This window comes from Ochotona curzoniae, unplaced genomic scaffold, assembly GCF_017591425.1.
Source record: "Ochotona curzoniae isolate NIBS_2020 unplaced genomic scaffold, NIBS_Ocur_1.0 scaffold_4506, whole genome shotgun sequence".
Taxonomy (NCBI): domain Eukaryota; kingdom Metazoa; phylum Chordata; class Mammalia; order Lagomorpha; family Ochotonidae; genus Ochotona; species Ochotona curzoniae.
Genome location: NW_024467119.1, coordinates 70,182,739 through 70,196,099, shown reverse-complemented (window position 1 = coordinate 70,196,099; position 13,361 = coordinate 70,182,739). Strand labels below are relative to the sequence as shown.

At 36.7% G+C, this 13,361-nt stretch overlaps 1 protein-coding gene across 3 annotated transcripts in view; it reads left to right on the top strand.

Annotated features, from left to right (window-relative positions):
• The window catches only part of INPP4B (inositol polyphosphate-4-phosphatase type II B), a 377,559-nt gene that overhangs the window by 123,814 nt on the left and 240,384 nt on the right, over window positions 1-13,361 (top strand). For all 3 annotated transcript variants that reach the window (XM_040967293.1, XM_040967292.1, XM_040967290.1), the window contains exon 6: window positions 277-356. In XM_040967293.1, the coding sequence (XP_040823227.1) occupies window positions 277-356 (80 nt within the window). The remainder of the gene's footprint in view (window positions 1-276; window positions 357-13,361) is intronic.

Below are 13,361 nucleotides of genomic sequence, written 5' to 3'. Positions count from 1 at the left end.
TTGGGTTCCTTGTTAGTTTCCAGGCTGTTGGTCTCTTGGTTTTCACTTGTGCACGCACACGCACACACACACACACACACACACACAAGCTTATGCGTTTTTGCCTTCAGCCGCTGCCCTGTGGTGGATATGCAGTTGATAATTGTATCTCTGTCAGTGAAATATTTTTCAGGCCAATAGATTCGTATTTCATTCTTCTAAATTCTAATTATGTGTGGTTGGTGTAATGGCAAAAATGTTAAGAACCACAGTTAACCCTGTTTGTCTCATTTTCAGAGGAGCTTCTTGGGCTATGCCAGTTTTAAAGTCGGGGAGCTACTGAAGTCAAAGGAGCAGCTGCTGTCCCTGAGCCTGAGGTGGGTCCCTCTGTTTGCAAGAACATGCTTAAAGTTAGTAACTGACTCTGTTTACTGATGGCTGGCTACATTTGAAAGGTATGATTCTTGAAGATATTACGTGTCAGCACTCAAACAGCTCGCGTCTCTGCTACAACAAGTTGTAGTGAAACAATTATTCAGGTTTACATCGAACTCATTTCAGGTTGTGAAAGGTTATTAGTTCTTATTGAAAAGAAGTTATCACAATGTTATTAGAATGGTAAAATGAGTTGAAAGTAAGGAAAGCAATATCAAATGTGATCATATTATTGAAAGGTTTTTCTGTTGTTTATCAAAATCCTATGTTTTCAATCAAGTAGGTTTCTAGGTTTCAAATATATTTTTTATAGGTTAACTTTGTAGCTTTATTCTACTGCTATTCTATTAAGCATAAATACTTAGAAATTAAAAGAGTCATTGAAACATGATTGTGAGCATGAATCAAATTTTCTTTGGCATAGGAAACAAAAATCCTTAGAAAAGTGTGGAATATTTTACTGTCAAAGTTATTAAATATGATGAATATTTTAAAAATTTATTGCGAATTTGAAACCAGGAGTCAGTTCCTTTCTAATTGTGCAATGATGTATAATTCTGTGTGAATAGATAATACTTTCTTAAGCCAGTATTATACTAACAAATATAAAAATTGTATAACATGCGATTTATTTATTATATATAGTATCCTGTTTTGGTAAAAGCTTGAAAGTGAATTCCAGGGAACAGGCCATCTCTTAAGCTTGTTTGTCCCTGTTTCTTCAACAACCCTCCTACAACCAACATCTCATTTCAATAAGGGGCAATTATGCCGGATGACTTCTCTTTTTTTTTTTCTTTTTTTTTTTGTCACTTGTCCTTATCCTTCAAGGTTTGCAGATTGACTTGATGGTATAATCTAATTTAAAAATCATACTCAAAAGGAAAGCAATAAGTGTCTGTGACATTTGTTGCTGCCATCTTCTTGTGACCTTTGTTTTTAATGTGCAATTTTTAAATTGTGTTATGATTTTTCACTTTGAAGTTCACGGTGCTAGCTTGAAAGGCTGGCTATCAACATCACTGAAACCGTAGAAAATGCCCTAGCATGATCTTTGGATTTGATCTGCCACTGGATTTGTGATAGGAAAAGTCAAACATTAACTTAGAACTGCCAACCATGTGTCTGCTTTCTAAATCACATGCATAGCAGCTCGATTCAACCTGCTGATTCTGAAATCACAATATTGATGGTATCAACCATCGGTAACATTAGCAGCATACTATGCCAAACACCAGTAGTTAATGATTTGAACCAAAAGTCAGAGTTAACAAAAGTTCTTCATAGAATGGCCGTTAGGGAACATACACTGTATCTGCAGGGATAAGAACAGAAATGCCAAGTTTAAAGTACTTCTCTTGGAAGACAAAAGAGATTTAAAAAGTAGAGATACAAACTAAAGCAAATCAGATTTCCGTTTTTGATGTTAACACTGCTGAGTGCCAGTCAGCTCATTTTGTGTGAAAGGAAAATAAGTCACTACATAGAACTGATTTTTCTAGAAAAAATAAATTCATAAAACCCGTTTGAAATATATGTGTGTGTGTGTGTGTGTGTGTGTGTGTGTGTGTGTGTGTGTGTGTGTGTGTGTGTGTGTGTGTGTTTGGCTATTCTTAGCCAAATCAGTGGGCTTTTTTCTAGTGAACCAGACTGAACATGCAGTCATCATTGTCTCGGTTTCCTATATGTGACTTTTTTTCTTATTCATATTATAATTCTTGTTATTTCCACTGCCTCTGTCTCTGAGGTACTGAATTTAAAGCACGTTATGTCAGAGGAAAGCAGCACTTTTGGCTGGCTGTTTGTTTTTTTAATATCTTCTTGCACTGATTATTTATGACTGTATTCCTTTGATTTGCCAGTCATTCAGGTAGGAAGTATCATCATGCTCTTACAACTGTATACGTGAGCTTTTTTACCTTGATATAATTCATAAGCAAAAACTGAATGAAGTCATTGAAATGAAGGCGTGTTTATACATGCCATTTGTGGATGCTTCTGGTGAAGTGCCTTTTGTTCCCGTTGTGTTTTCACTGCCTGGGACTCACAGTTGTGCTGTTTGTAGTTCCTGTGGGTGTTCTCATAGTCTGTCTTCCAGATCCCTCGACTCTCAACAGAGTTCTAGGAACACCATGCTTTAATCTGGTGGTTGTATCATATGTGCTTCGAACCAGGCATTAAGTACAGTGGGTTTATTTTCCCTTACAGATCATTTAAAGCAAGAAAAATATACATCTAATTTGCATACAATTCAAGTTTTGTGAAACAATAATATATATATTATTGTCTCATAAAGTAACGCTTGTTTGCGTGCTTTTAGGAAAATGTCCCTAGTAACTGATGTGGTTCTTGTATATGTTGTTTTCATTTAAACGTATTGTTTACAATGTTTTTCAGTGTGCTGGTGTCTCATAAGGACTTTATACCTTTATTTTGGACTTCAGTCTTTACTATTATGATCTATTTTGTTTCGTTATTGCACATTTGGTAATTCCTGTCTCTTCTGACATTTTTTTCAATATATAAATTGTATGTTCTGGTTTTGTTCTTTAGATCATTGCAGTGTAGTACTGCTGCACATTGTAAATATAGATTTTTTATATAAAAGATAATAGTTGTAGGCATGTAAGACACTAGCTAATCCTTTCAAGTGGTGATTGGATGATAATAGGAAGAATGAGAAGAAGAGGAGAAAAAATAGCATGTGCTTTCTGTAGTTAAATGTACTAGTACTATCTCACTGACCTTATCAAACTAGCTTCTCATGTTGTTTCTTACTCTGTTTCATAAATTAAGAAACTGAGATACAGAAATGAGTTGAATGAGTTATGTAACACTGCTACCTTAGACAGAAAAGAAAAGGTACAAAGCCACATGTGTCTGACTGCAGAGTCCATGATTTTATGACTTTAAAGATCCGCTTGTCCTGTGAGCAAAGGACAAAACTGAGAGCCAGTTGAAGATAGTCACATGCCATGTATTTAATGGCAACACCAAGACTCAGGTTCACGATCATTACTCACTGCTTCTTCCAGGATGATTACACCGTTGTGGCTGGTCTTACAGGAAGTGACGGATGTTGATGTATCATGAAGAACCTGGGGATTTTAACCACAATGGTAGAAAGTAAAAAATAAATAAACTAAAATAAAAAAATATTTTTAAAAATATAAAAATGCAAAACCAAACAAAAGAAAAATGAAGAAAAACTTTTGCTGGATTAGGGTCATTGGAGATGAAAGGAAACCTATGAGATCTTCTGATTCTGGTTCAGCCATGATACACTTGGGCATGGACCTGGTCTGCTCCCCCACCTACTGACATCATTTGTTCCAACAGCCTGACCCACATTTCTTGAGACAATACCAGTATCATCATACTATTTTCTTATTATTTAATTACAGAATAAAAAATATACATGTTTTAGGGAATGATAGCTGCCATCACAGGAAAATGACATTGCTCCTGATATACTAAAATAATCAAAAAGGTAAAGAAACAGTAACAGCAATAACACAAAAAAACACGGTAAAACATCTTTTCTAGGAAATCCTTCTTAGCAAAATGAGACACAGCAGTGCTTGCATCTCATGCCAGCTTTGTTGTAGGTTTCCTTATCGTTTTATGTTCAGTGCCCATTTATTCAGTTAATGTTGATTGAGAGTTTTTCAAATGCTGGGTACAGGTGTAGTTTCAAGATCTTTAAAAAAAATGGTAGCAGTGAAATTACTTTGTAGTTGATATTACTGACGACATAATTAATGAAAAAAATCTCATTTTTTTATTGACTAATCTGCAAGAATGCAAAAAAAAATAAACATGGTAAGGCACTTTCATGTGTCCTTTGATGTATGCAGAATTGTCCTGTCTGTTTTATAGAACTTGTTTAAGATTTTACAGTTGAATGTTCAAGTGGGATTAGAACTCAGTTTACTCTTTTTATTTCAGTAACTTGTAGAAAGCTCATGCTGTAAGAGAATCTTACTCTTTTTTCCCCTTTTGCATCCTGTCCTCCGGAGAGTCTTGTGCGCTTGCAATACATCCTCTTAACGCTTTCTATGCACCTGAAGCACAGCACAGACTCAAAAATGAATTTTTGGAATTTTGATTCATGACGATGACATATGTATCTTAAGTAGAAACTTACTACCAAACACTTATTTCTAGGTAAAATCCATGTAAGTTAGTGAATATAAAATCCAGTATGCCTTAGAGTATATATGAGACAAATGTCTTTCAGCGCAGTGGTAACTGATGGGTTATCACCTGCTTGAAAGGAAAATTTCTGAAATCTCTATCTCCATATGAACCACTTTACCTTGAATCTCTACCTTGTCACCCAAACTGTAAGGTCCTCTTAACAACTGCTGTGTTATTTCTGCTGTAAACTTTCTATAGGTGATCCCCTAAATTTAGCAACTATGTCATATTTGCCGAGTAGAAGTGCTAAGTCTAGATTACAGATGTGTAAATATTTTTTTCATAAAAAGAAAATGAACCTTCTCTCAATTTTTAACTTCAGCTTGATTAAAGTCATGTTTTCAAATACAGATATGACTCCAGTGATCCTAAATAGGAATGCAATGTTATGTTTTTTTAATTTTTTTTGATACAATTTAGTTGGCAGTGGGCTCTCCCCTTCTTCTAACCCATATTCCCTCCCCTCCATTCTGTTCTTCCCTCTAGGTTCATAATGTCTGTCCATCGAGAATTTTCCCAAGCAGTGTTATGTTTTGTAATATATAGCTGTAGAGGAGAAGCTAAGGTATTAAAAAAATACCAGGCCCAGCACAATAGTCTAGTGATCAAATCCTTCTCTTGTATTTATTGAAATTCCATATTGCCACTAGTTCATATTCTGGCTGCTCCATCCAGTTCCTGGCTTGGCTTGTGTCCTAGAAAAGCAGTAGAGGATTGGCCCAAAGCCTTGGGACGCTGCACCTGCGCAGGTGACCTGGAGGATGTTCTTTGCTCCAGACTTCAGCTCAGCTCAGGTCATTGTGGCTGCTTGATCAGTGACTAGTAGATGGAAAATCTTTCTTTCTGTGTCTCCTTATTCTCTCTGTGTGTCTGCCTTTTCAATAAAAAAATGAACTATTTTTAAAGTAAAATATTATCTTCCATTTAAATTTTCCATGTTGTGAATTCTTTATATACATGCATATACATATACAGGCATATTTAAAAAAAAGTGCACTGGTGTGTTATTTAACATATGTGGATATCACAATGTCTTTCCAGCAAAATAAGCTTCAGTTTTTAATTACTTTCATGCATCACATACTATGTAGACAGACATGTGTTTATTCATGAACTTTATTTGAATAATATTTCATGTCCTCAACAACCACGGATACCTATTTTCCATCTTTGTCAACACTGCTTCAAGAAAGGTAGGATCCTAATTGTTATGTTTTGCAGTTCTTTTTAGTCTTTGAGTCAATTTAACCTACTTGAGCGCACATATAGAATTCATTTTCTACTTCTAAAAATAGAAGAACAACAACACAACAACAACAAAACACCCCATATATTTACTTAATTTCCCTAGGGTTATGCTATTAACTTGAGAGCTGGAAATAATGACAAGGAGAGACTCAATGGGGTGTGATATAACCTCCACACAGCATTCTCAGGGTGATAAACATATAAAATTGCCACAAGCAACCCAGAGGGAAGATAAGCAGGCATGTTTTATATGCCACAGAGCAGAGGATCAAAGAAGTTTGTTCTTGGAATGCCATAACTGGATCTGAGCCCCCACGTCGGTCTGAGACCAACCATGGCCACAAATAGATGATGGGGCTTAAATAACAAATTTATTTTTAATTTCAATGAAACCATTCTTAGAACTTTAATTTCCTACCATTACTGTTTTTTTCCCACACAAATAAAGGATTATAGCTCCTCTGATATTAATCACCCAACCAATTCTTTGAGTTACATAATTATGTATAATTCTATAATGGCATATTTTTGTAGAATTATCTGCCTTAACATCAGACAACATTTTAAAAATAAAATTCAGTTATCTGAATAGTCACATATATTTTGCATATTTTTCATTCTCTTTTAATAGTCTCTAGTTAGCTTTTGTTAGGCACCAGGAATTAGGATTATGGCAGAAAATTCTGATGATTACCACAAACTAAGTATTATTTATATATACATAAAAATACTATTATATATATATTTTTTCCTATATTAAATAAAATCTACAGAAATTGGCAGCCAAAAATGTGTCCTTGGAAAAGAAGAGTTTAATTAGAAGGCAAAATAGTATTGTATTCTATTGAATGCATCAATGGAAAAATTAAATGAGGATGGTATATGTAAATAGTAGATCTAATTAAACGTTTTGCACAGGCAACTAAAAATTTACATCCTAAGCTTAGCAAACTATGTCAGAATGCTTTATTTTTTTTGGCTGATAGTGTTCAAGATAAAGTGTGCAATTAAGTAGAGAATGTGCACTCTGAAGTCAATTCTACATAAAATGCACGGGAGAAAACTCCCTCCCCTACGTTGGAGAGTTTCCTTTACTGAGCCTTTGGTGTGATTGTTGTGGTGATGATAAGACGTTCTGACACCACCAGAGACCCCTTAAACATGCAGGAGTTTATGTCTCAAGAAGATAAAATGATTCTTGATTTAATCCTCTGATGACCTCTAGCCTGCAGTAACCAAGAAGACGGCATTGTTTATGTTTTTACTAATAAAATGAGCAACAACAATTTGATTTTTGTAATGTCCCAATGTTGGGACAGAATGGAAAATGGTTTTTCTTTAGGAAACAGGTTCCTGACATCAAGAATTTTCCAGAAAACTTGTAATTTTTGAGATCCTCAAATATTTTTGGAGATCAGAAAAGACCTTTTCACTTCAACTTCCTATTGGACCTCATTAGTGATGAGGAACTCTGATTTAGAACTTGTTGTTACTCTTCTTCCATCTACAGACAAGTCTAGTGTCAAAAAACTTTCTTATTTTAGCAAAGACTTTTTTCTCCTTGCTTTCATTCCAGCTTTTCATGAGTTAAGAAGGAAAGGGTTTCTATCTTCTCAATATCATCCTTTTTACAAAAGACTCTTTTGTCTAATTATAAGTTGTCTCTCTCCTTCCTATCACCAGCTCAGTTAGCAGCTGTGTTACTGTAGACATGGACGTATCCTTTCTGTCACACCTTTGCGTGGCTGTAGTAATGACACTCCTCAGGTCAACCCATGAAATCAGTACATTCAGGTTAAAATTTGAAAAGCACTCCGTGAGCAAGTTTTCCCTGCTTCTTGATGAAAACATGCTAATTCCTTCAGCCACCGATAGTATTTTTCCTAGTATGCAGATTTTACTGCAAGTATTTCCTAAAATACTACAGCCACAGCTCTCTAAACTTTATCAGTGATGGGAAATTGACTTACCCCTAACCTGAATTATCCAAGGAATGGATGCTTACCTGAAACCTGAGTTTTGGCTCTCCTCCCAGGATATGTGTTAACAGGAAACTGGCCAAATAGAATGAGGGCTTGTACCCAGGTACTCCATTATGGGATGCTGGCATCACAAGCAGTGTTCTGTCACTGAGCGAAATACTCACTGTATAACTTTTTTTTCTTTGAATAGGTTTATTTATTTATGTTGGAAAGGCAAATTTACAGAGAGAAACAGAGGTAGAGAGGAAAAGATCTTCCATCCACTGGTTCATAATCTAAACTGTCACAATGGCCAGGCTGGGCTCATCCGAAGTAAGGAGCTGGGAGTTTCTTCCAGATATCCCACATGGATACAGGATTCCAAGGCTTTGGATCATCCTCTGCTGCTTTCCCAGGTCACAAGCAGAGTGCTGCATGGGAACTGTGGCATTAGGGATGCAAATCAACACCCATATAATGTATCAGTGCTTGCACCCAGAGAATTAGGCAGCTGAGCCATCCTACCAACACCGACCCCTCACCTCATAGGGTTTTTTTTGTTTGCTTTGCTTTGTTTTTGCTCAAGGCTATAGCAAGCAAGAACAGGGGCACAGGGGATGTATTTGTGCATAAGGGAATTGTTTTGTTACTTGTCAGTGATGGACTTGGATCCTGGGTAAGATGGTGGAAATGGGAGAAGAATTAACAAGTGCAGGACAGAATGCCTAGCATTAATCAGAGCATCTGTGATCTGGTGTTATCAGAGATCCCAATATCATCAAAAAGAGGTTTTCTGAAAAAAAATATATAGGAGCTTACAAATGAAACTTTGGAATGTATTCAACTGAGAATTTGGAATTGTGGGATTAATGATGAGTTCTAGTTGATTATTCAGGGAGAAAATTGTGGGAGTAGGGTGGAGAAAATATAAACACCCATGAATTGAAAGTGCCATCCAAGAAGGCTGATGCGGGGGCACAGCAGAATGATTTTCCTCCCTATAGTTCCAACAACCCATATGGAAACCAGTTCACATTGTCAACTGCTCCACTTTTGACCTAGCTCTCTGCTAATGGCCTGGGAAAGCAGGGGAGGATGGGTCAGGTTTTTGGGCCTCAGCAGTCATGTGGGAAATAAGGGAGATCCTCCTGGCTCCCAGCTTTACATCAGCTCTAGCTTTTATGATCATTTGGGGAGGGAAGTCATGGATGGAAAACCTTCTCTTTAAGTCTCCTTCTGGCTCTTTCAAATAAAAATAAATAAATCTTTTTTAAAAAGAAAATGCCATCCAAGCAGCACTAAATCGCCTAACGTCTGAGAACGGTAGAGCTGAGGACACAGTGCAAGTTTGAATTCTCATGCAATAATGGGAGATGACTGTCTCTGGTGAGCTCACAGATGGGGGCACTCAGATGGAATGTCTGAGACCATGGGGCCGTCATCCAGGGGAATTTTCAAAAGATCCTCCCGCTCCCGCCCCTCCACACCAGGTACAATTGTCATCCACTTGGAAAGGCTGGAGGGAATAGGGCTGCTGTCCAGTTAAATAAAAATAAATGATTGGGCAGAAATGGAGGGGCTGAAAATGGACTCAGGTGTCAGAGCAGAGTTGGAAAGCAGAATGTTCCAGGGCCAAAGTAGGGACCTGACAGCAAAGGAGAAGGATGAGCAGTCATGCAGATGAAGGAGGAACCCAGGGCCTACAGGTGCTGGCGAGTCACCTGCCAGTGAGTAGCCCTTCTGCCATCAATAAAGAAACCCGGTTTAACTAGGGAAAATATGCAAACATAGACAGGTTGGCATTAGTTTAAAATATTTTTGGGACTTAAAGGTTTCCATTTCTTATTCTGGTGTTCAGTCTTAACTAAATCAACTGATAGGTTGTTAGAGAATACAAGGTAGCTGAGCACCACTTACAGCAATGTATATGGAACAATATAAAGATTCCCACAGCAAAGTTCAAGAGTCCTGCTCTATGGGAACAGTAAACTGCTTCTCTCTCTGTTCAGTAGATTCTGAAACTCATGGAAAAACATCCAAAGTTCTAAACCAATGTTTTCAAGTTAAAATCAACAAAATGCTAATGACTTGCTTTCTTGAATCGTTGTCTTTTAAAACATTATTTCCAGCTTTCTAATTATAAGAAGATATACCTATAAGAACTTACAAAGTCTTTATCACATCCCTAAAAGAGTGTATGTATTCTAAAAATACAGGTTCTGACATTTGGCAAACTGAGTTTCTATCAGACATGGGGAGGCAGTAAAAATGAAGAGATGATATTCACATTTCGAATTCAAGTTGGATTATAATATATCCTTTTGCAGATTTTTAAGAATTTGAAATGTAGTATGTGATTGAAATAAAAGGTTCACACTTAAATTTTTTAAATTTTATTTTAAATTTTGAATTTTATGGTCAATTCTCTAGAGTCTGGGATTCCCCCCACCAACTCCAAAGCCCCGAATGACTTTCCCTCTATCGTCAAAATAGCATAGCCCTTCATAAGGAATTATAATTCCATAAGTCTGTTTAAGGGTGCCCTGACATTGCTGGCACAGTGCTTCTCTCTTGCAATCAACATGTGAGCCTGGCTTGTTGATGTGGCACTGTCATTTGCATGTAACTGAATAGATATGTGTGTGTGTATATATATATGTATTCTAAATACATATATATATACATATATAGACATCTATATACATACATATATATATACATATATAGACATCTATATACATACATATATATATATATAAACCATCATGCAAATTGGGATGTGTGGTGATGGAGTAAGGAATGGAGACTACCATACTCAAATATGGGGACACAAGGCAACATGCATCCCTGCTTACAGGTCAGGGATGGACTCGCAATGAAACCATTACACATGTCTAGTCATTGGGATGAAAGCTTCACTCATTTCAATAAACATATATGCAGCCCGTTTTAAATGTTATTCTAAGAAAATCCCCCAGAATCTTTCTTGTTGGAATTGGCTAAAATCAGTAGATGCTTAGAGCAGAGAGGAAGCATCCTTTTGTAAAAAGCAAAGCCCAGAAAGGCTAAGAGAAAGTGTCCTGCCACCTCAGAAGTCAACAACAGTACTGAAGATGGTGCAAGAATCGTAAAGGACAAAGGAATGTATCTAATTATTAACTTTTGTTCTGAAAATCAAATCACAACATGATGGCAGTTTCCATGTTTATGCATCTCTCTTGTCTAGTGCCTGGACAGTAAGTTTATTTTATTTTTAACTTTTGAAAGATTTATTTTTTTGAAAAGCAGAATGACAGAGGTAGAGACAGGACAGAAAGGGATGTTCCATCTTCTGGAGCCATGAGCTCCATTTGGGTCTCCCATGTGGAAGCAGTCAGGTTAGCTTCTGCTGTTCTCCGAGGAGTATTGGCAGGAAGCATGAGTAGAAGCTTAGCAATGCTGGGACGTGAACCTGTGGGGATGCAGGATTTGCAAGTGTTGTTGGGCACAGTGCTGGCCTTAGTAAGTTCATTGTTTGTGTGGGGAAAATCTTCATAGAAATTGTGTCATGTGTATTAGTTCTTAGCAGCCTGCCTTTCAGCTCTGTGTTTGTGTTTCTGTGGGAGAGACTTTTGGGGAAAACTCCATCTCTTCCTATAATTTCTTTCCTAGGCTTCTTTTCACAGACTGGATTCTCTGGTATAGGAGCAGGTATTACATCATCTTTTTTTTTTTTTATGGAAAGAATACTATTGTTTAAATTCCTTGTCTATATTACTTAGAATACTGGCTTTTCTCCTTTTTAATTGTTGAGCGGTATAATCACTGCTGCATTAGATCTGTGATTATAAAGCAAGTTAAACTTGTTATTTACAAAGCTAAGGGAAAAAAAAATAATTACCCTTAATGTATTTGTCTGCAACATGTGTGTCCGGGATGCGTTTGTAACATATTTCTGTATGGAATCCCTTACTTTCTGAATAAGCAGAGATTCATTTTGTATTCCAAAGGGATGGAGAAGCTCTTTCCACAATTTCCTTCAGAGATAAGGAACCAGAACCTTTTATTGCTAGACTAATTCTAGCAAGAACTGTATTCCATCACATCATACCTTGGGAGCTGCTAAGCCTCTCAGGTAGCTTTGCACGCAAGCAAACCAGCAAATGGTGTCTCTGTCAGTCACAGTGTTTCATCCTGTATAAGGGGATAATTTTCTTTAATTCTTTCTTATGGACCTCTAATTTAAACTCACCTCAGTAGTATGACTGCCATCACCAGCAAGATTTGGGAAGGATGCAATGCAACTTCTGGTAGCAGTCATTTGCTGCTTTTGACTGCCATAATCACAGGCCAACCCTTTGACTGCTTTAAGTACTTTATCCCCTTGTCATAGAAGCATTTGGTTTTATTGGCATTAGCAACAAGTCTCAATAGCCACGAAATGCACTGATGGTTGTCAAGTGCCCAGCACAAACCCAGAGTCTTCTTACTGTGTGAGTCCTGGAAAATCTTCAGTTTTATTCCACGTATGAGAGAATAATCACTTTACACCATTTTCCAAGTTTAGGATTAGAACCTTCAAACTTGATATCGGTGAAGGGAAACTGCATCAGGTAAATATTGGAAAAGGTTTCCAAAATGTGAAATTCATCTTACGTCTTTGGCCTCTAATAGGCAGGTGGAGACTAAAGAATGATTATTATGACCCCTTAAATTTGTTTTTATCAACCAATTGTATATTATATCCTAAAAGAATATGTATTTTTCCAAATCCACATATGTAAACATTAAAAATTAGTAACATTTAGAAGGTATCTAAAGTAAATTTGGACCTTTGACCTTTTTTGTTAATGTAATATTTTCCCAGTAACACTTAAGTAATGTTCACTTAAATCTTCATTTGGTTATTCCAATTATTTTTAGGGTCTTCCCTACCTTGCAGTATGATAAAACTGTTATATAGCTCAACAAACGAATCAGTGTAACATAGTACAATATAGAAGACTCCTTAGATAATCAATATATTTCCCACCCAATTCCAAAAATTTTAGGTACCTTGACCAGAGAACACAATGAATCCTCCTTAAAACTAGAATCGGCACCTGAAGCTGCCAGCCCCTGTCGTGGCTTATTGATGCAAAATGTATTAAAGTACACCAAAATAAGCTTCCTTATTCTCTGTTTTCTTATTCTGTATTGTTGGGGTTCTTTATGCTTTCCTTCTTCTACATTCTTAAAATCTCTTTTATTACACTATTTCTACATATATTTTTGTGTTTCCCTATTTTCCAAGAATGAACTTGGACTTACTAAAGCTAGACTGTGTGCAGTCTCTCTCAGCCACAATCCTACCATGGCAAGCCTAGAGACCATTCCTTTCAATTTTAGTGAAGGTACATGCAGTGTGCCAGGATCTGTTCTGTTAGATGGATAAAGCTTGTTTCTTGGGCAAAGGATACCAAGGACTGGAGAAAAAAATCCAAGTGGACATCCAGGAATGGAAGAATCCTGGTTGTGTCATCTGCATACATACAAAATTGTTCCACTCTCTTTCTGGTT